Source organism: Trachemys scripta, chromosome 1 (genome assembly GCF_013100865.1).
Source record: "Trachemys scripta elegans isolate TJP31775 chromosome 1, CAS_Tse_1.0, whole genome shotgun sequence".
NCBI classification, from domain to species: Eukaryota; Metazoa; Chordata; order Testudines; family Emydidae; genus Trachemys; species Trachemys scripta.
In genome coordinates, this window is record NC_048298.1 from 107,535,346 (window position 1) to 107,557,609 (window position 22,264).

Sequence of the window (22,264 nt, forward strand, 5' to 3'; positions counted from 1 at the left end):
GCGTCTCTCCCGCTCGACCGTTTCAACACCATAAAACTCCTGATCACGAAACTTCGCCACAGTCCCCAGGTCACTGCTCAAGACAGCCTGCAACTTTTAGGTCACATGGCCTCGTGTACTTTCATGGTTAAAAATGCATGCCTATACATGAGCTTCCAAGCTTGGTTGGCCACAGTTTACAGACCGAACATACATGCTCTAAACAAGCCTCTATCCATTCCCTTCAGAGTTGAAGACTCCCTCCGATGGTGGACAGTTCCCTCCAACCTCTGCTCAGGAGTCCCTTTTCTCCAGGATGCTCCATCCCTTATAATGACTACCGATGCATCCCTCACAGGATGGGGAGCACACATGTCCCACCACACAGCCCAGGGGCTATGGTCTTCCACCGAAGCCTCTCTAGAACTGCGAGCTATACGCTATGCCTGCCATCACTTCCTCCAATTCATTTGGAACCCAACATGTTCGGATAATGACAGACAACATTGCATGCATGTTTTATGTAAACAGAGAGGGAGTGGCTCGATCTCACTCACTTTGCACAGGAACTATGAAGCTCTGGAAATGGTGCCTCGTGAACAACATCCAGATAACAGCCGCCTATCTTCCCGGGGGCCTGAATACCATCGCGGACGAACTAAGCAGACGTTTTCCCTGGAATCATGAATGGGAGATAAATGACATAGTCATATGTAACATATTCCATGTTTGGGGCTACCCAACCCTGGACCTCTCCGCGACTGTAAAGAACAAGAAATGTCCCGAATTTTGCTCCAAATTGGGACTGGGCAAAATTACCGTGGCACAATCTGTTTTTATCTTTATCAGAACTCTGTGGAGAACCGGTATCGGGGGATAAAAACAGATTGTGCTACGGTAATTCTGATTGCCCCGTTGTGGCCCAGACAGCCATGGTATCTGTTCCTCACCAGAATGTCAATTCATCCACCGATTTCATTGCCCCTCACTCCGAACCTCCTCTCACAGCAACGCGGCCGATTTCTTCACCCCAACCTATCCATGCTTCATCTCAAAACTTGGTTCCTACATGCTCTGAACAGGTTCAAAGAGTATTTTTACATAGCAGAACACAATCTACTCGCACCACCTATCTCTGAAAGTGGAAGCAATTCACACAATGGTGCTCAACCAACCAAATTCTTCCCACTTCACACCTCTTCCATCCATACTTGATTACCTATTAGACCTTAAGCAATTCGGCCTCTCTCTTAGCTCCATCAAAGTCCATTTAGCTGCTATTACAATTTTTCATGACAAAAATTGACGATACTTCTGTTTTTGCTCATCCAGTCACCAAGCACTTTATCAAAGAGCTCCAATCTGTATACCCGGACATTAAACCTCCTACCCCTGTCTGGGATCTTCACATAGTATTAACCTGCTTAACGCAACAACCATTCGAACCCCTAGCCACTTGCTCTCTCTTACACCTTTCTATGAAAACAACATTCTTAGTGGCAATTACCTCCGCCAGACGTGCAAGAGAAATAGCAGCTCTCGTGGTGGACCCATCCTACACATTATTTTTAAGGACAAAGTTACCCTCTGACTACACCCCAGTTTTCTTCCAAAGATATTCGTCATTCTACATTAATGAACCTATACACCTACCAACCTTCTTTCATAAACCATATGCAAATTCCTTTGAATCCACAATGCGTATGTTGGATGTACGCAGGGCTTTGTCCTTTTATTTGAATAGAACTAGACCCTTTAGGAACTTTTCCAGTAGTAGCTGCATTCCTCCAAAGTTTGGGAGTTGAGGTTTACCTCTCTCTGAACAACTGACTTGTTCAGGGCCAGTCCAAACTGCAAGCACAAAGCAATGTTGTGCTGATCCATTCAACGTTCAATTTCTTGGAACTATTAATCAACACAGAAAAAATAGTCTCCTCTCCCTGGTCCAGAAGATAAGGTTTATAAGTGCTATACTGGACTCATTTCAAACCAGGACCTTTCTACCAGACTCCAGGTTCTAGGCAATGTGATCAATTGTTATACGTTTGAACTCTCACCTGATCACAACAGCACAAAACTGTTAGAGGCTTCTGGGACATATGATCTCTTGCACCTATGTGATCCAAGACACTGGACTGCCCCTGAGTACTCTGAATGGCTGGCTGGCATCAATCTACTTTCCAAACCACCATCAGCTAGACTTAGTGGTGGGAATGCCTTCCCATGTCCTCACCTCTCTAGATTGGTGGACAAATCCAGCCAGTGTATGTATAGATATTCCATTTGCCCACCCGCAACTGATGCTCACACTAATGACAGATGCATCTGCTCTAGGATGGGGAGTTCTCTACAGACTCAGGTTCTATGGCTTCAGAAGACTTAGCTTTACATATCAATGTCAGAGAACTAAACACTGTCACACTGCTGTAATTCTATTGCAGATCAGGGGAAGCAGCATGTTAGTCCTCACAAGACAATATCGTGGCAATCTTCTATCTCAACAAGCAGCGGGGAACCTGTTCTTCTCCACTCTGTCAAGAGGAGACTGTACTCTGGGAGCATTGCCAACTCAATAGATCTAGAAGCATTTTACCTGCCAGGGATCCAAAACGATCTAGCAGATCACCCAAGCAAATCGTTTGAGTCACCATGAGTAGTCTCTTTGTCCGGATGTGGCCAGATACATCTTCCAGCAGTGGGAGTTTCCCCAAGGAGACCTGTTTGCAACAAAGTCCAACAGAAATTGTTGGCAGCTCTGTTCCCTATGGGGTCACATGACAGATGTGTTTTTACTCCTCCATCCTTTTCCACCAATCCTGCTCATTCACACAGTATTACTAACGATAAGACAGTACCATGCCAGAGTCATACTTATAGTCCCACCATGGGCCCATCAACACTGGTTGTCCACTTTCCTGGTGCTGTCAGTGAAACCTCCAGTTCCACGTCCCATAGACTTGGACCTAATTTCCCAAGATCCTGGTCCCTTCATTTAACTGCAAGGATGCACCATGTCTGGATACTAGAGAGCGGTCTTGCTCAAAAGAGGTTCAAGAGATCCTGCTAAATCGTAGAAAGCCTTCTACAAGAGCTAATTACCTCTCTAAATTGAGACATTTTTCTATGTAGTCTGGCTAAGTATAGGGTATCTCTGGCCAATCTTCAGTTCAGCGTATCCTGGACTACTTATCGTACCTGAAACATCAAGAGTTGGTAGTTTGTTTAATCAAAGTACATCTGACAGCTGTTTCAACATTCCTCTCTAAAGTGGACAATCACTTTTTCCTCCAATGACATGTTCATAAGGTTTTTGAAAGGCTTAGTCAAATTATATCCTCAAGTACAATACCCTGTTCCCCTGTGGGATCTAAACTTAGTATCGTCAAGTCTTATGGGTTCCCCATTTGAACCATTGGCTACCTGCTCTCTGCTGCATATATCAATTAAGGTAGCATTTTTGGTGGCCATTATCTTGGCCAGAAGAGTAGGGGAGCTGCATTCCTCAATGTTCGGCCGCCACATACAATCTTTTTTTAAGGACAAGGTTTACCTGTGTCCTTATCCAAAGCTCATCCCAAAGATGGTGTCATCTTTCCACATCAATCAGCCAGTTTATTTGCCCGTATCCTACCAAAGCCATATACAAGCAGGGAAGAAGAGCATTTGCAAACCTTGGATGTCAGAAGAGTTCTAGCATTCTACCTGGACAGAGCCAGGTACTTCCGTAAATCCTCCTAGCTGTTCATAGCAGTGGCAGACAGAATAAAAGGATGGTCAGTCTCTACCCAGAGAATTTCTTCCTGGAATGCCTCCTGTATACATATGTACTATGACTTGGCTAATGTCACTCCGCCTAGCAGAGTTGCAGCTCATTTGGCAAGGTTGCAATTGGCCTCATCCAGCTTTTCTGTCACAGGTTCCAGTTGCAGACGTTTGTAGAGCAGCAATGTGGTCCTCAGTCTACACATTTTCCTCCCACTACGCTGTGGCTCAAGACTGCAGTGACAATGCTAGAGTTGGATGGGTTGTTCTCCAATCTTTACTGAAATAGACTGTAATCACATCTCCTGTTCTTATGGCTTGTGAATCACCGAGAATGGAATGCACATGAGCAATTACTCGAAGAAGAAAAAACAGTTACTAAACTATTCGGTAACTGTTGTTCTTCGAGATGTGTTGCACATGTCTATTCCACAACCTGCCTTCCTATCCATCTACATTGGATCTCTGGCAAAAAGGAACTGAAGGAGTCTGGGGCGGCTCTGTCCTTTGTATCTGCATGCAGAGCATCTGCATGCAGCGGCATATAACAGCAAGGGGACCCACAAGAGTCTCACTGAGTACCGCTGAGGGGGAAAGTTTCTGATGCCTTTGTGCTAGGCACATAAATCCAAGAGTGGAATGGACATGTGCAACACATCTTGAAGAACAACAGTTTCTGAACTGGTTAGTAACTCTTTTTTATTCAAATGATCCAAATTCCCCTTATCCAAAAATTCTGTTTATCTGAATCCACAGTGTGTCCCCATGTAGTCCTGTGTTAGTTAACATTGCTTTAGTTTATCTGAACTCCCCATTATCCAAAACTTTCAGATATCCCTCAGGCCATTTAGATCAACAGGAGTGTACTATCACCTGAGGGAAAAATAAACATTTTTCTTTCTCCTCTTAGTCCAGTCCACCTACATAAGCATTTTTAAGTGTTGTGCAAAAAGGGAATATTTTCAGAATTACAAGAGATTTTCTCTGGTCCATACTGATGTAATCCTGATAGCCCAGGTAAAGACATCTACATACATTTACATAATCTGGATGGCATACAGCTGAAAATGTCTTTAAAATAAACTTTTTCTCCAAATACTTTGGGAAATTCACCACGAATGACCAAAAAGAAAACCACCTTAGTGTCTTCTGTTGGTCCTGTCCATCTTCTGGGGCATTTTCAGGATTTTTCATTATTCTGATTTCTAAAAATCCAATTTTTAACTCTGCCTTTTCAGTGTTGTGCTCAGATCCACAGTTCATATACAGGTTGGTATTCTGCATGATTAAGTCAACTGAGCAATGCAGCACCTATAAATCATTCATTTTCTTCCTGAACAATTGGCCCTAATTTATTTGAGATTCTAATATTGCCTCTAAAGCAAGTGGCCGTGCCATTGAAGATCAGGAACACTTTTGAGTTCTATATCAAGAACAATAGATGGACTTTGGTGTCAAACATAAACTGCCAGGGAAGATCTAGAGACCTGTCCAAAGCCCATTCAAGTTAATGGAAAGATGTTCATTGACTTGAATGGGCTTTGGATCAGCGCCTGAGAAAACAAATCTTAACTAAAATGTCATCAGAACCCTTTCAGTTACGGAGAAGCAGGACTTCTCTACCAAAGCAATGCAAGAAACTCGCAATCTAATTATCCTGTATTATTGTAGCCTATCTTGTTTATTTAATGTAAATGTCTGTCTATTATTTTTGAACAAAAAGCTATTTCATCTTATAATTATGCTCATGGTTACTAAACTATTGGCCAGAGGCATGATACCTAGTTATTATGTAGTAAACCAAACCAAAAAAAAAAGTCTTGATACTGTTTGATCTAACTGGATTGAGATGCAGGACATTTTTTTTATAATGTTCATTATTATACACACAATGTATGACTATATAAATGTATGTGGTTTTTATTTTTAGAATCAAATGCATCTCTTGTCATGACTTCAGTTTTTAATAGTTGAGGCAATCCTGATCTGTGCACTGACTGAAAAAAGAGTTGAGAGAAGAAAGGACATCTTTTAATGTTTAAGAAAAAGCATTTCCTTAGAATAATAATAAAAAAAATCTGGTGTGTAACAGAATCTTGTCTGCACCCGAAACAGTTGCTTTTCTTGAAATTGGCTTCATTGATGCATCTGTCTTCAGTTGTTTCTTTTTCCCCCAACAAGAATGAGGGTTGTTGGTAATTGAATTCTGACATATCAAATGATTTTAATAAACTTTTATTGGGATGGGAGAGGGAGGAGAAAGAATGCGTAGGGTAAAGGTAATAAGGAATTACTGTCTCTTTACTTTAAGGAAAATGAACAGAGGTTAGCATTAATCTCCTCCTAACATGTTAGTCCTATCTGGTAAGTGGTGCTTGCTCTAAAGGAAGCAGCTCTTCAGTCTTAACAAATAAATCTGCTGCTTTACTATGGTGAAGAGTCAGAAAGGGACATGGAGTGTTGAAGGGGGAGGAAACTGCTTGTCTGGGGTGATAAATGTGAAACCCTCTGAAATAGTTGTCTGTAGCTGAGAAACGAAGAGACTCAGTAAATTCAGCCATTTAATTGCTGTGTAAACACTTCTGGAGAATTACTGTACCAACAAGTATTTTTATTTTTAATTTAAGTAAGGGAGGATGGGAATGAACTTTTTTAGACATTTTTCCATGCCTGTTTCTTTGACTGCTCTCTTCTTACTGAATGTTTGGATTGGAAGTGGGGCAGAAGGTGTGTCTTACAACTACTGTGATATATTAGTACAATGATGATGACAGGACTGATGTCAGGAAGCAGAGTTCAGCAGGGTGTGTGGGGTCATCAGGAAAGTCACTTACGTGTTCGAGCTTCTCGTTAATATTTTGTAGTGCTGTTAGTTACATCTGTTCCTGCTTTTGCCTTAAACCCACAGGAATTTAGGAGTCTGAGTCACACTTCTGATTTATAGGTGATGAAATCTTTTTACAGTAGTCTACCCCCACTTATCCCCCACAAAAACACAATTACGGAAGCCTTATTTGCTCATTTCAGAGCATTGTTACCAGCTGCAATCTCAGCAATGGCTGTCAGTCAATAGGTGAGGCAGTGACCCAGTGTGGTGGTACAGAATCATGGCCCCTGTTGGCTTTAACAAATACCGAAGTGGTAATTTGTAGCAGCTGAAGTGAAATGTTAAAGCTGTTGGCATCCTGTATGAACTGCTAAATGGTAAACCTGGATGTTAGTATTGGCATGAACTTTTAGTCTGTCTAGGCTTTTACTAGTGAGAAATACCTATATAATATCAACATACCATTCTGATTCGTGTTCGGGCACCAAACTTAAACTAACTGGAAAGAAGTATCCAAGGCGTGGTAGCTATACGAGAGAGAAATTGTCAGTTTCTACTAGACTTATTTAACCTGTTCTTCCTTTTACTTTGATTCTCGGCCTTCCGTTTAACACTTATCTACAGCTACCTCTCTTTCTTTTTTCTTCCAGTTTCTAAGGTGCAATAAAATCCACTTTCAGGCTAATCCAGAGAGGGAAGCAAGGCATATGGGGAGTACAGAACCTTATAATAGACCTGTTAGCATTGGTCAGGATCCTACTCCATTGTTACATACAAAGCTCTCTGTGCTTTAGATTACTCTTGAGGTTGAATATGGCTGATCCGCTTTCAGAGATAGGCTTTTTAAAAATTCTCACAACTTTGAGTGATAGATAGCACAGAAGATACCTAAGGGGACAAACACTGAAGGAATCAAAGGTTGACTGCAGATTTCCCACACAATTGTTGGAGATTCCTTGCATAATATTCTGAAACCTAGTTGCCGCGATCCTTGAGGCTGCAGTAGTAATGTGCATCCTTCCATGGGTTTTGTTAAGAATTTTCCAAATGAGTTATCAAAACAGGGTGAATATATTCCAGGAATGTGAAGAATAAAGTTGTGCTTGAGTTAATTTTAGTTTTATTCTCAATGGTTTTGTTTTTTCCCCCTTGAACTCTAAAAGAATTAATTGGTTCACACTAGTTGTGCCATGGCCAAACAGGGTATTGTGACTGGATTATGTATACAATTAGTCTGTCTTCCTAGTAGTATGCCTATTCTTTTCCAGTTTGTAAATTCCTGGTGGGTTTTTCAATTTATATATATTTTAAGGAGAAGCATTTAGATGTTGTATTTTGCTACTAGGATTACTTCTGTTTGATATAATTTTACCCCAAAAGGGACTTCGACTTCATTGATGTTTCTCTGATCTCAGACCCACTGGTGGGGCTTTATACTCTTCTGGCACTAGATATGGTTGCCTGTTGTTAATCAGTGCACAAGCTATTATAGGGCTACAGTTTTGTGTGTAATTGTTGCTGCTTTTCTGTGCTGTTTCTTTCAGTTCACAAACTTAGTTCAGTTGTTTTCCAGCAATGGAATTTGTTTCATCTGTATTTATTCCATCCACATTGGCCACTGTGTGTTTTTTAGTGATGCTTAACATGTGTGTCAGCTTCTGTGTAATTAATTCTTGGTGATAAAAACACGTTTCCTATCACATGCTTTGGCATAACATTTTATAGACATATTTGACTATCTGGAAGTGGGGGGCGGGAGGCTTATCCTCTCCTCGCCCCCCCCCCCGCCCCCTTCTGTCTCACTGAGGTAGGTGGATGTAGAGATTTTGTTCTGAGTAGTGCAGAATTTCCTGACTCTTTTCTTCTTTCTATGTTTCATTAACTTCTGCTGTCAAGCATTTTAAATTATGGTTCTTTTATTTTTATTTTTTTAGTTTTCATTTCAAACATTTTCCTATTTATTTTATATATGTGTGCGTGTGCTTGCACGCACACTGACACTTTGAAGGAATTTCTCAGCATAATTTTAACAGCATTTTCTGAATGGTGTTCTTAGAGTTGGTCAGGAACTACTGTCAATCTGTAAAAACTCTCAGGACTTCAGCTTATTTCAGGTCAAAATACCAAATGATGCATTGTATAATTCAGGGAGAAGCACTGACAATTTGTTTTTATTTTATGTACCTGCAGTTTTGCCATCAATATCAAAATGTAATGAATGCATTTGTCAGACAGCTTTTCTTCCCCTCCAATCCACTACTCCAGTGAATCAGTTAACTTGTCTGATGTATGAGCATCTGAAAAATCATGTGATTGTTATTTTTCTTTTACTACATTGGGCCATGCCCTGTATCTGATTTCCTTTATCCAAAGAGATGTATTGGTCTTGCTTCTGATCATGTTGTAATGTTGTGACAATTCTCCTCCTATATACGACTGCTGTTTGAGGGTGGCTGGTAGAAATACATCTTGGGTTTCCCAGGACATCCATAGAATTAAAAATTGATATTTTTTTCCACAAGGGCACTATAAACCAGTGGAGTGATTCAGTAGCAAAAAGACAGTTGTAGTCAGTAATATCTTTTTCCCCAGGGTTACTGAAAGTAACATTTTTATGTAAATAGAAAGCAAAAATAAAAACAACCCACAGTTGGGTTCAGCCTAAGACTGTGATCCCAGAATTGGGAGCCTGACCTACTCAAAGGCCTGCTCCCATCTCTGTCTTTTTCTCAACCCTCCTTTTCTTTCTGTAAGGATGGTCTTGGGGAACATTTTACATATAATTTCTGTACTTTGCAGTTTGCTCTACCATTTTATAACTGTTCTGTTAGTATTGTTAGCATGGTGGAGAATACTGAGGTGGTAGATGTTTCTGCAGAGGACAAAAATGTTGATTTCTATCCATTTGTCACTTCGCTCAACTACTAAATATTACTCAAGTTTGTCATCAAAGCACCAAAAAGCAAATGTCACTCACCATTCAACTCAGATCCACTTGAAAGTGCAAAGCATTCTTATTTCTTCCTTCTTCAAGGGCAATATCTAAATCCATTTGTGACCCCCATATATCAACTATTATGAAAATCAAACTCGCACAAGAAGACTTTTTCCTCCTGTATTTTCATGCAACTCTCTGGTGAAAGTTGGAGATTTCTCTTTAGGTTTTTATAAATTGCCCAATCATTGTGATACCTAGGTGCAAAACAGAAAAATCTGCAAGAGAGATTTTCATCCCATAAAGGGCCCCATCTATCACTTGGTTTTTCTACTTACTACAGAACTGATTTTTTTTTTTCTTTTTTTCTTCTCTCCAGTTCCATGTTTTACATCTAAAAACAACTCGGACCAAAAAAAATGTTGATGGACCAAGGAGCAAGGAACAGAATAATTAATGCTGTAGTCTAACAAAAACTCACTATGCTCTGCTTTGGAATACCAGTACTGTGTGGGTTTGTCAGGCTCCGCTACTCATTTCTGACATTGACATTGTTTTATAGGGACAGGTGGGAAGGCTCATAGTGGAATGAATATGAGTTAGAGGAAATTACCATGACTTTTCTCAGCACGTTTGTCTGATAGACTGGAAGAACAAAGTTATAACTAAACTCTACTTACTGAATAGACTGTAGGTGGCTCATATGCTGAAGGTGAAGAGGGTGATTTTTTGACAGTTGTTTGCACGAATGCACACTGTGCATTTTCAGTATTGCCTAGCACTCCATCATCTGCATAAATGTTTTCAGAGGATGCCTGAATGTCTGAGTGGCATTTTAGGGAAAGTAATTAAACACATGCTGTAGAGATTTTGCTGATAACCTTAATATGCAAAATATCTTTCTCACATTTATTTCAAATAGCAGTTTCCAAATAGACACAGCAGCAAAGATTTTCACATGCAAGTACCAAAGTGCTGTTCCAGCCTGTTCTGGCATCACCAATAGGACCCAATAGCTCTTATTTCTGTCCTCCAAAGTTTACTTTTCTGAATGGAGCAATTTACTAGGCTGGGTACCTGGAGCTTGTAAATGTTTGTCTGGGCACAGAAGAGCATGTATGTTTAGATTTAACTTTATATGCCAACTTCCTTCTTATAAACCCCTTTCCAGTTGCACACAGCTGTTTAGATGGGCCTTACCAGATCCTGTGCAGTGAAATGGAATGGACAGTCCCAAACTCTACAGCCTAACCAGGGAGAAGATTTGAAAGAGTGTAGTCAACAACATTGACATTTTTCAAGCCTGGCAGATTTAATACTCTGTGGTGAGATTTTTTTTCAGAACTCACTATTTCATTCTTTTTTGAGGGGAAGACTTTGAGTTGACTAACTGCAAACCCCTAAGTAGTTTTTAGAACGTTGGAAGATTTTATCAGTGCATCAAAAGGACTCAACAAGGGGTGTAATCTTACTCATGCAACATAAATTTTTAATGTGAAAACCTGTCCATTAGTTTTGTGGGAAACTCTATTGTAACTGAACTGGCCATTGCTCCCCTGTAAATCCATTTCATTTACATTCTTCTTTGAACAGCAAGCACTATAGGAAAGTATCTTGAATACCTTTTTGAAAGCCAGCCAAGTGTTGTAGATTCCTGCTGGCTGGACAGGTCCCATTAGACTGTCTCCTCTTGGCAGTGGTGCCAGAGATCCGCACAGCTCTCTTGGCAGGCTGATATACAGCTGTATTGGAACAGGATGATTAGAAGTGACAAGCTTGAGAGAGAATCAGCATCAGTCTGCACTGCTCAGCTCTTGTGGGGGACACAGCCCAATTCCTTGGAGATGAACATCTAGGAATGAGATCCTTCTTTAAACGCAGTAACATTATCAGAATGGCGGATTCAGAACCAAACCTCTTCAAAATCAATTGTTATTCCTCACACTTTGTGTGCTGTAAAATACTTCCAGAGGAACAGTGGGAGGATTTCAACACCAAGATCTGAAAGGACAGAAAACAAAGGCATAGGTTTGCCACCGCTTCTTCCCTCATTTCAGCTACTTATCAAATAGCAAGTGGGATGTGAGAAGCAAGGTATTCATATGAATGAGAGAGTATGGTCTCTCCATTACAAGGTCTACTACAGTCTAAGAAGTCCTTGTGGTTACTTTAAAATTAGATCTCTAATGCTGGTGATTGTGTGAGCTAACATAGCCTGCAACACCAAAGATGCATAGAATGTGTCCCCAGCTTGCTTATTTTAGTTGATTATTTTTAAATCAGCGGCTGCCACACTTCAAGAAATCAAAGTACCCTGACCAGCCTAAAGTGGCTTGTTTTTCAATCTTGTAGCCAAGCCATCACTCCAAACACAGGGATGTGCATTTACTGTCAGAAATATCTCATATGAGCAGATTCTCTTGGTAAAAGCTGGAATTCAGTTCCCTTGATACTACTTTTTCCAAATTACATTGTGTGTGTAAACAAATAGTTTTTGATATTTCCTCCTGACCCTGTAGTGCACTTCAGTGGCCTTTGAATATATGCAGGACACCTAAACTTGCAGCTGTGAAGAATTCTTAATCAAAGAATGAAGTGTATGGGGATATTACACTTCAGATGCCTGAAATCCAAACTGGACTTCCCACCAGAACTTCAAGTGGGTTTTTCATGCAACAGTATCTGATGAAAAACTGAAGCTAAACTTGGCTGAAACTATACAGATGTTTGTCCTGTTTTCTTGTTAGGTTAACATTTGCTTCAGACAATAAAATATTTTTTTCCATCTGGACATGGTGAATTGCAAAATTGCAATGCTATGTTTCCCTTCTGCCTCACCTGCCTGTGAGAGTGAGAGTGCATGAGGGAATCCAAATGCTGCTATTGTCCCACCACTGCTGGCTATTAAGCTTCTTTGGAACTGCACACTAACCTTTTCTTTACAAACAACCCTCTCATACCTGTGCTGTCTGATCTGAAAGGATTGTAGTACCACAGTTGCAGAGGGCAAGCACATCTGTCTTGCTTTGCTAGATTTTTCCTTCACTGTATTATGCAATTCCTCCTCCTCTTCCTTCACTTCATCTTTCCTTCCTTTTTTGCGAAGATATTTTGATGTGGAATTGCACTCTGGGAGGGAGAGCAGCTATTTAGTTGGCATAGCACTTGGTTGTTAATGGGCTCTGATTCTTATTTCCAAATTAGTCTACTTCACCTGGTCTCCCATCATTTTCCAGGATAACCTGCGTAAAAAGGATGATCGGATTGAAGAATTGGAAGAGGCGCTGAGAGAGAGTGTGCAGATAACTGCAGAGCGGGAAATGGTGCTAGCACAAGAGGAATCAGCCAGGACTAATGCTGAGAAACAGGTCTGCAATCTTATACAGTCACTGGTGTTGCTGTTGGGCATGTAAGAGGTACAGCCTGACAATAAAGTAGTAGTAATCATTCTTTGCTCTTGAATAGTACCTTGCCATCTGGGGATCCTAAACCACTGTGCAGACATTAACTAATGGGGTCCATTTTTGTCCTTTCCTGAAACTAAATGAGTGTGTGGTGTTCAGTGCTTTGAAAGAGAGGTTGGTGTGACATTCCTCTCTGACTTGTATACATCGAATATATATTCCTGTGTGTAAACGTGTTCACACACACTGTACTATATATGTTGTATTATTATTAACTTGTATTACCTTAGCACGTAGGAGCACTAAACATAGACACAAGACACCACTGTGCTAGGCGCTGTACAGACACAGAACAAAAGGATGGTCCCTGTCATAAAGAGTTTACAATCTAAGTGTAGGACAAGGGACAATGAATGGGGATACAAAGAAACAATGAGACATTAGTAGTCAGCATGATAGGCAATGGTCTCAGCACACCAGCATCTTAGCCATTGTCAAGTTCTTTGTAGGCATAATGGAAAAGGAGTTTTAAGGAGGATTTTGAAGGAAGAGTATGTGTTAGTTTTGTGGATGATTATGTGGAGCTCCTCCCGATCACGAGGGGCAGCATGGGAGAAAGCCTGAAGGTGTTTGATTGAAAATATAACAAATGGATGATAGAGACTGGGATTGTGGGCCGGAGTCGGGTGGGAGTTGACATCTTGGTATGAAAGATGATAGGTAGGGTAGGGATAGGCCCTGAAGGAACTTGAAAGAGAAGACAAGTCTCTTATATTTCATGCAGTTGAGAAGGGGGAAATTCATGGGAGGGATGCGAAGAGAAGGGTGACATGGTTGTGTACACATGTCTTCAAGTTACCACAGCTTGATGAAATACATCCTAGAATATTCAAGGAGCTGACTGAGGAGATATTTGAGCCATTAGCAATTATCTTCGAAAAGTCATGGAAGATGGGAGAGACTCCAGAGGACTGGAAAGGGCAAATATACTGCCAATCTATAAAAAGGTAAATAAGGACAACCCAGGGAATTACAGACCAGTCAACTTAACTTCAGTACCCAGAAAGGTAACGGAGCAAATAATTAAGCAATCAGTTTGCTAACACCTAGAAGATAATAAGGTGATAAGTAAGAGTCAGCATGGATTTGTCAAGAACAAATCATATCAAACCAACCTAGATGGAGCTATTATAAGGTGGGTGCATAACTGGTTGGAAAAGTGTTCCCAGAAAGTAGTAATTAATAGCTCACAATCAAGCAGGAAGGGCATATCGAGTGGGGGTCCCACGGGGATCAGTTCTGAGTCTGGTTCTATTCAATATCTTCATCAATGATTTAGATAATGGCACAGAGAGTACACTTATAAAGTTTGCAGATGATACCAAGCTGGGCGGGGTTGCAAGTGGTTTGGAGGTTAGGATTCAAATTCAGAATAATCTGGACAAACTGGAGAAATGGTCTGAAGTAAATAGGATGAAATTCAATAAGGACAAATGCAGAGTACTCCACTAAGGAAGGAACAGTCAGTTGCACACATACACAATGGGAAATGACTGCTTAGGAAGGAATACTGCGGAAAGGAATCTGGGGGTTGTAGTGGATCACAAGCTAAATATGAGTCAACAGTGTAACACTGTGGCAAAAAAAAAAAAAAAAAAGAGGCAAACATCATTCTGGGATGTATTAGCAGGAGCGTTGTAAGCAAGACATGAGAAGTAATTCTTTCGCTCTACTCCACTCTGATTAGGCCTCAACTGGAGTATTGTGTCCAATTTTGGGCGCCACATTTCAGGAAAGATGTGGACAAATTGGAGAAAGTCCAGAGAAGATCAACAAAAATTATTAAAGGTCTAGAAAACGTGGCCTATGAGGAAAGATTGAAAAGCATGGGTTTGTTTAGTCTGGAGAAGAGAAGACTGAGGGCGGACACAATAACAGTTTTCAAGTACATAAAAGGTTGTTACAAGGAGGAGGGACAAAAAATCTTCTCCTTAACCTCTGAGGATAGGACAAGAAGCAATGGGCTTAAATTGCAGCAAGGGAGGTTTAGGTTAGACATTTGGAGAAAACTTTCTTTCAGAGTGGTTAAGCACTGGAATAAATTGCCTAGGGAGGTTGTGGAATCTCCATCATTGGATATTTTTAAGAGCAGGTTAGATAAACACCTTGGGATGGTCTAGATAATACTTAGTCCTGCCTTGAGTGCAGGGGACTGGACTAAATGATGTCTCAAGGGTCCGTTCCAGTTCTATGATTCTGTGATCAAAGCAGTGGACTAGGAAACTGATCTTCATGGCAGCATTCAGAATGGATATTGTGCGGGGGAAGTATGCAATTACATTTATCAAGGTCAGTGAGAACGATGTAGTAATTGAGACACAAGATGATGAGAGCTGGCATAAGAGTTGTAACTCGGTGGATAGAGGGGAAAGGCTGTTTCTTAGATATGTTACACAGAAAGAATCTGCGAGATTTAGACATAGCGGGGATGTGAGGACCTGGAGTGAGGTCCAAGTTGAAGAAGACACTCAGGTTGCTGGCATTAGTAAAAAGGCAGGATAGTGGTGGTGTACATAGTAAATGAGAGAGGAGGTAGTGAGGAGGGGAGATTAAGATCTCTGTGTTAGCCATGTAGAGTTTGAGCTGATGGCTAGATATACATGAGATGTCAGAAGCCAAGATTTTAATTTGGACAGAAGGAAAGAGGTCTGGATTAGAGGTAGATCTGAGTTGTCAGCATAGAGACTATAATTGTATTTGTGAATGAGACTACCCAAAAGTGAAGTGTAGAGGGACAAGAGCAAATCTCTGTGAAACCCCCACAGAAAGCAGGGGAAAAGGGGGAGATGAGTAGGATCCTCTGAAGGACATGCTGAAGGAGAGATTGGAGAGTTAGGAGGAGACCTAGGAGAGGACGGACTCACAGAATCCAAGGGAAGACAAGATTTCAAGAAGAAGAACATAGTCAGTGTCAATGCAGCTGACGATTCAAAGAGGATGTGGATGGAATACTGGTTCTGAGTTTGGCTAGGAAGAGGTCACTAGACACCTTGGCACGAGCAGTTTCAGTGGCGTGTTGGGGTGGAAGCAGGATCAGAGAGGGTCTAGGATGGAATTGAAGAGAGAAATACCAGATAGCAATTGTAACCAGAACATTCAGTGAGCTTACAGATGAAAGGGAGATGGGGCAGTAGTTGGAGAGACAAGTGGGGTCAATGGTGGGTTTTTTAAGATTGGAGAGACTGAAGTGTGATTGTATTGTGAGGAGAAAGAGCAAGAGGAGAAAGAGAGGTTAAGGGCAAAGGGATGAGGGTGGGCATTAGGGAGATCTGGAGATGGGATGTGGCAAGTGGAAGGGTTACAGGAGGAAAGCAGATGAGAAACTTCTGCATCTATGACAGAGAAGGAGGAGAGATATGTGGGAAAGGCAAGCTGCGGGGAGAAGGTCACATAGTTTTGTAATTTTCCTCTTGGAGGTAATCAGAGAGAGAAGTGAAGGGTTTGAGGAGTAAGTCAAAAGTGGCAAAAAGGCAGTTGGGATTGCAAGTGTGGATTCATTTAAGCTGGGGAAGTAGAGTTGTTTAGTTAGGAATATGTCAGTACTGAAAGAGGGGAGAATGGATTTCTAGTCAGTCTGGTCAAAGGAATTCCGCCGGAGATGCTCTGCAGCACAAGAATAGGAGTGGAGGAAGCAAAAGTTGGGAGTGAGTCAGGGCTGAGAGATGGTGGTGAGAACTTACAAGTAGGAGAGAGGGGCAGAAGAATCAAGGGTGAAGGAAAGAGAAGCATGGAGAGAATCAACAACTAGATCAAGTGAAGATCATTCTGAGCAAATGAGAAGCCATCAAGGCTGGTGGACTGGAAGGCACGGAAGGTGGCAAGGAATGATGGGGGTTGCTGGAGGGCGATGCTAAAAGTGACCAGGTGATGGTTGGAGAGGGGGAACTCAGCAACAGAGAGTGCAGTGCTTGGTGAAAAACAACTCAAGTGAACACCTCTTTTGGTGAATGGGAGAGTTGAACCAGGGCTGCAGGTCAAATGAAGACATGAAGGTGAAGAAACGCGCAGCCAAGGGGTTGGATGGGTCGGTAACATGGAAGTTAGTGACGGAGGACATGTGGGAGATTGAGAGGAAGAGAGAGAGAGCCTGGATCTGAAAGCAAAGGAGGGTTGATAGGAAGGAGTTGGATGGGCGGTAGATGACAGGGAAGAGAAGGGTTGAATGCACTGCTGTTGAAAAGAAGAAAAAGGGGAGGAGAGAGGAGTGGGAAGTGGCAGGAATGGGAGAGACGACCAACACCCCTAGCAGGGTCATATATGACAGCTGTGTTTTATTTCCAGCAAGGTTGCAAACTGAGAGGACCTTAACTAATGCTATGTTACTTGCAGACAGTATTAAGAGAAAACCAACCTTGTCACTCAGTGACTTTGTGTAGCACCAAGTCAACTGCCCTGTCCTATTTTACCTGACAATGTTTTGCTTCAGTATCTATTAAATGCAGTTAGGTAATGGGGAGGGATGGCAAGTAGCCATTGTTCTAAGGTGGGAAGGGGATTTCCTTTCAGCTGTTTAACCTTCTCACATTCCCTTCTTCACTTTAAAAATGCCCTCATTGTTTCCCATTCTGTGGAGGTTTATATAAATTATGAAAAAATCTCCCTCTGAAAATTGAGAGTTTTACAAGTCTGGGATTCTGTTTTTGTTTTGAAGATTAATGACAGATTCTTTTATGTGTTGCAACTATGATAATACGTTAATGTCAGCTTTAGATTGGATATAAGCGTGATATATGTTTGTGGTTTTTTAAATGTTAATGTTGACCATACTGATTGTAATTTGCTTTTAATTGCATGCTTTTTCTTCCCTATATTCTGCTCATCTTATTTTCTACCATTCTGCAACTCTCTGCCTGTCTGAAGCTATTAAATGAAACAGTGCATAAGGCCAACCATTTTGGCTTTAAATGGCTCAAGGTATGAGGAAACCTCATTTACGTACATCCCTCCCCCTTCTCTTTAATACTGTTGTGTTAACCCTCAGTCCTGTCTAGCCGTACTCTCTGCCATCTCATGTGCTGTGCCTCTCTGCTGTACAGTAGTGCTCACTATAGATCTTTCTAAATGCCCTGTAAGTAAAAATTATACTTATTTTGCAAGTATTATGCACTCCATTAACCTGCTCAGGAATACAGAATTCTCAGACTTGGTGCCTAGACAGTGGTCCCAAACCAACTGCAGTGAGCCACCACAGCCTTACATACACCAGAACAATTGGGTGTAAATCAGACTTTTGATTCCATCATGGCCACTCCTGCTTAGATTAGAAAACTCAAATTTGACAGCAGACTGACTGAGTGGGAAACAGAAAGAGACTGAATGATGGTTTCACCATTCTGAGTAATAGGATAATTCAGAAGTTTGAGGTCCTGATAATGGATCAGAGTAATGCAGGAAGATTACAAGACAGATCTGATCTTTTTCAATATGCCGGAATCAGGAGTCTTGCTAATCTCACAAACCTGGACAAAAGAGATTACATACCTTCCCTCCAATGAGAGAGGAAAGATGGTCCAATTATTAGGGCACTAGTTTGGAACAGGTGGAGGGTCCGTGCTGCAGTTCCTCACAGCTGCCCGCCTGGCTCTTACCGTCAGAGCCCTGTGCGGATACAAAATTTATATCCACATCCAAGTGGCTATCCGCAAAAATGGTCCACGGATATAAAGTGGATACCCATGGATTTGCAGGGCTCTATGGATAAAGTCCTGCAGGATGGAGCCAGGGTGGATTGGATTTAAATCAATTTGATTTAAATCAATTTGATTTAAATCATGTTTTAAATCACTAGTCACAAAGACTCGATTTAATTATGGATTTCTACAAAAGTACATTCTTGTTGGTTGTTAGAACCTTAATACATATTCTTCACAACTGGGAGATAGAAACAGGTTTCATTTTTAGAATGTACACACTATATATTTTTAAGTGATTTATTTTGAAAACTTTTCAGATTAGTTTTACAGCTATATCAGAAAATGAATGATTGGTTACTTAATTTACCAAAGGTAATTGAAGCAGATAGTTCACCTCCCAATGACTTTATAAATATCTCCAGTTCAACAGGTTAATCATTCATATTTGGAGGATTTTCTCACCAGACATTTAAATTGTTTTATTTAACTAAAACAACAACGTTAAGTATTCTGGATTTTTTCTTCAACAGCAAACATATAATATTTTAACAAAACAAGCATGTGAATTTTTGAAATTAGTTAAATGTTCAAGTTTTTTAAAATCAGGTTTGTTTTTGTTAAAATTGTTTTTAACTAAAATAGTTAAATGAAATATTAAAAAAAAAATTTAATCAACTGTGTTAGCCAGGTCAACATGGGAAACTTAAAATGCAGCTAACTCAGTCGTCTTCGCCTTCATTTTCCTGTTTGTTCATAATCTAGAAAAGAAAAACAAGCTTTCCTGCTTTTTCAGGACATTTCAGGTCCCAAATGATTTCTCAATTTGGAATGAATTATTCCAAAGGAAGAAAATATTCTTTCTACATCGGCAGAAGAAGCTACTGCTGTTAAAAGTGAGATTATCACTTCAACAGTCTCTGAATCCAAGTGCTTAAATGACTTCAGTTCACTGGTGTGACTTTCTTTAAAACATCATCAGCAAACATCTATTTCTTGAATGGTTCATCCTTAGCTCTGAAGTTTATTATAGTTGGCATTATGGATGTCCATGTCATAGCCAACTCCTCTTCTTCAGCAGTTAAGGATTGACCCTGATACCGAGTATTGAGAATATTTGCAAGAAAGTGAGCTGGAGATAGTGCTTGTCCCATTTGTTTTTTTAATGTTTGTAATTTAACTCTGTCATTGCATATTTCTGTTTTTAAGATCTCATTCAGTTCCTTCCAAATTTCAACAGCGTCAGCAATAAAACAGCTATTTCCCTGCATTTGGTTCAAGGCTACAGAAATAGGTTTCAGGTACTCCGCATGTGTTCAACATTTCTCTTAAGCCCAATGTTGAGAACTTTGGCTGTGACAGTGCCATCTATTTTTTTCATGATTTTGTTCACAAACTGTCATCAGATTAAGCCAGTTCTTGATATAGTGCTCAGAACAGTCCATTACTGAGTTCCATCGCACGTCTTGTGGGAGAGTCAGCTTGGTTCCTCCCACTTTTTTCAGAGTAGCTGCTGCAAAGTGGTGGTTGTGGAAGTATTTTGCAATTTCGACAACATTAGCCTTTATTTCTGGAACACTGAAGTCTTTGGCTAGGAGATGCATCAAATGAGCACTGCATCCGTATGTTATTAGCTTGGGACTCTCTTCTAAATTTCTTCTCATCTTGGATATGTTTGCAGCATTGTCTGTGACCAAGCTGCGTACTAGACATTTGAATTTTTTTTCACAGTTTGTTATAGATTTTACTGCTACTTCTTGTAAGTATTCTACTTTGTATGCATTTCCTGATGTATCAATTGTTTCTGTAAGGAAGACATTCCCTTCTTCTGTTGTCACATAAGCACATACAACAGGATCATTGTGGACATTGCTTCACCCATCAAGACTGAGGGGGGGAGGGATAGCTCAGGGGTTTGAGCATTGGCCTGCTAAACCCAGGGTTGAGAGTTCAATCCTTGAGGGGGCCATTTAGGGATCTGGGGCAAAAATCTGTCTGGGGATTGGTCCTGCTTTGAGCAGGGGGTTGGACTAGATGACCTCCTGAGGTCCCTTCCAACCCTGATATTCTATGATTCTAATAATTTCACCCTCTAGACCTTTTGCACACTGCTCAATTTCTCTTTCATACACTTTATCCAGCAATTTGCCTGTGACATCTGCTCTGTTGGGTGAACTGTATTCTGGTCTTAATGACTGAATCATGTTAACAAAGTGTGGGTTCTCAATCATATGGAAAGGAGAGTTTGTTGAAAAAATCGCCCTGTTTGTTTATGCATCAATTACCTCTTTTTGTAATCTGCTGGTTCTTATCACAAACTTATCAGTGGTTGTTTCTGGATGATGGAAGATTATTTTTTCTTTTTGCTACAGGTGATATACTGTGGCTATGTGACCTACATGATGTGACTGAAACACTATCATTGGCAACTAACTCTGAAACTATAGAAAATTATGGTGATCTTGAAGGTGGATGGTGTTCATCCTCAACATACAGGATTCTGGATTCTCCTAAACAAAATAAGTCAATGCAGTTATTTAATTATTACCACCATACTGCTCATAAGTATTACTCATTGCATTCACTGACACTCAGTACTACTTTAAAGGTGAAATTGTAAAAGAAATATCTGCCTATTTCAGCTATTTATTTTTTATCACAACTGCATCTAAAATGATAGCACCATAGAGTAACAACTATATTTTTTGCTCAAACATAAGAATTCAAGAATAGTCCAGAAGAAAGACAGGCAGTCCTTAAGAAAGAAGTATGAAAAAAAAAAAAAAAAAAAGTTTACCAACCTGAAGATCCTGCGTGTTCAGACATGTTCCTTTCATCATCTTCAACGCAGCTTCCTCCTGAGAAGGAACACTTCTCATGATGTTGTTTCATTCGGGCAACCAGGCCTTGCATTTCTTTGTTGCACTGTTTGCATTTTGCACACATGCCTGTCTTACCCACAGGGAGAGGGAACTTCATTAAAATATTCCCAAACTGGGTCTCTTTTATGGCCTGCTGCCATTATGGGTTTTCCCTTCTAGTGAGAAAATGGTATGTAGATCTCAAATCTATGACGGCTACACTCAGAAAGACCTCAAGACTTCTGTAATATGCTGCTCAAACAGTTTCACTTGTGTTTCTACTGCCTTTCCCTCCCTTCTCACATTCATCTCCAGACGACTTCTCCATTTCCAAATTTATTCCGCCCCCAACTATCTTCTATTCGTTGAACTTTTTGGAACTTTGCACTTTTAGAGAGAGGTAAGGGATTGACTCTGTGTACACAAATTTTCAGAGGGACAATAGGGTTGAGGTCTGTTATTTCTCACCTCTATATATTTATTTCTTTATTTAAAAATATTTTTGCTGTTAACAAGCATGTTATCTGGAGACACAAATCCACAGTTTGAGAACTGCAAAACTAAGCATCTCTGATGGTATCTTCTAGATTGAGCACTGAGTCTCATTGGGTAGATAGAAAGATTAATCTAAATAATCTATATAGAAGCCCCTGGAACCCCATAAGATTGAGTCCCTAATCCATTTACAAAACTTTTCTTAAACGTTACATAAATATATTGTCCTATATGATAGAATTAGAATGTGTAATCTCTATTCCATGGTGATATCTTTGAGCTATAGTTTTAATTAAGATACAATATCTTAG

At 40.5% G+C, this 22,264-nt stretch overlaps 1 protein-coding gene across 15 annotated transcripts in view; it reads left to right on the forward strand.

Moving 5' to 3' along the window:
• ERC1 (ELKS/RAB6-interacting/CAST family member 1) overlaps positions 1-22,264 on the forward strand; it is a 530,185-nt gene that overhangs the window by 277,771 nt on the left and 230,150 nt on the right. For 6 of the 15 annotated variants that reach the window (XM_034780724.1, XM_034780743.1, XM_034780749.1 and 3 more), the window contains 2 exons: positions 12,740-12,871; positions 17,828-17,881. The exons of 3 other annotated variants lie outside the window; for them this stretch is intronic. In XM_034780724.1, coding sequence (XP_034636615.1) covers positions 12,740-12,871; positions 17,828-17,881 — 186 coding nt within the window. The remainder of the gene's footprint in view (positions 1-12,739; positions 12,872-17,827; positions 17,882-22,264) is intronic. 6 more of the 15 variants (XM_034780758.1, XM_034780774.1, XM_034780781.1 and 3 more) reach the window with 1 other exon arrangement.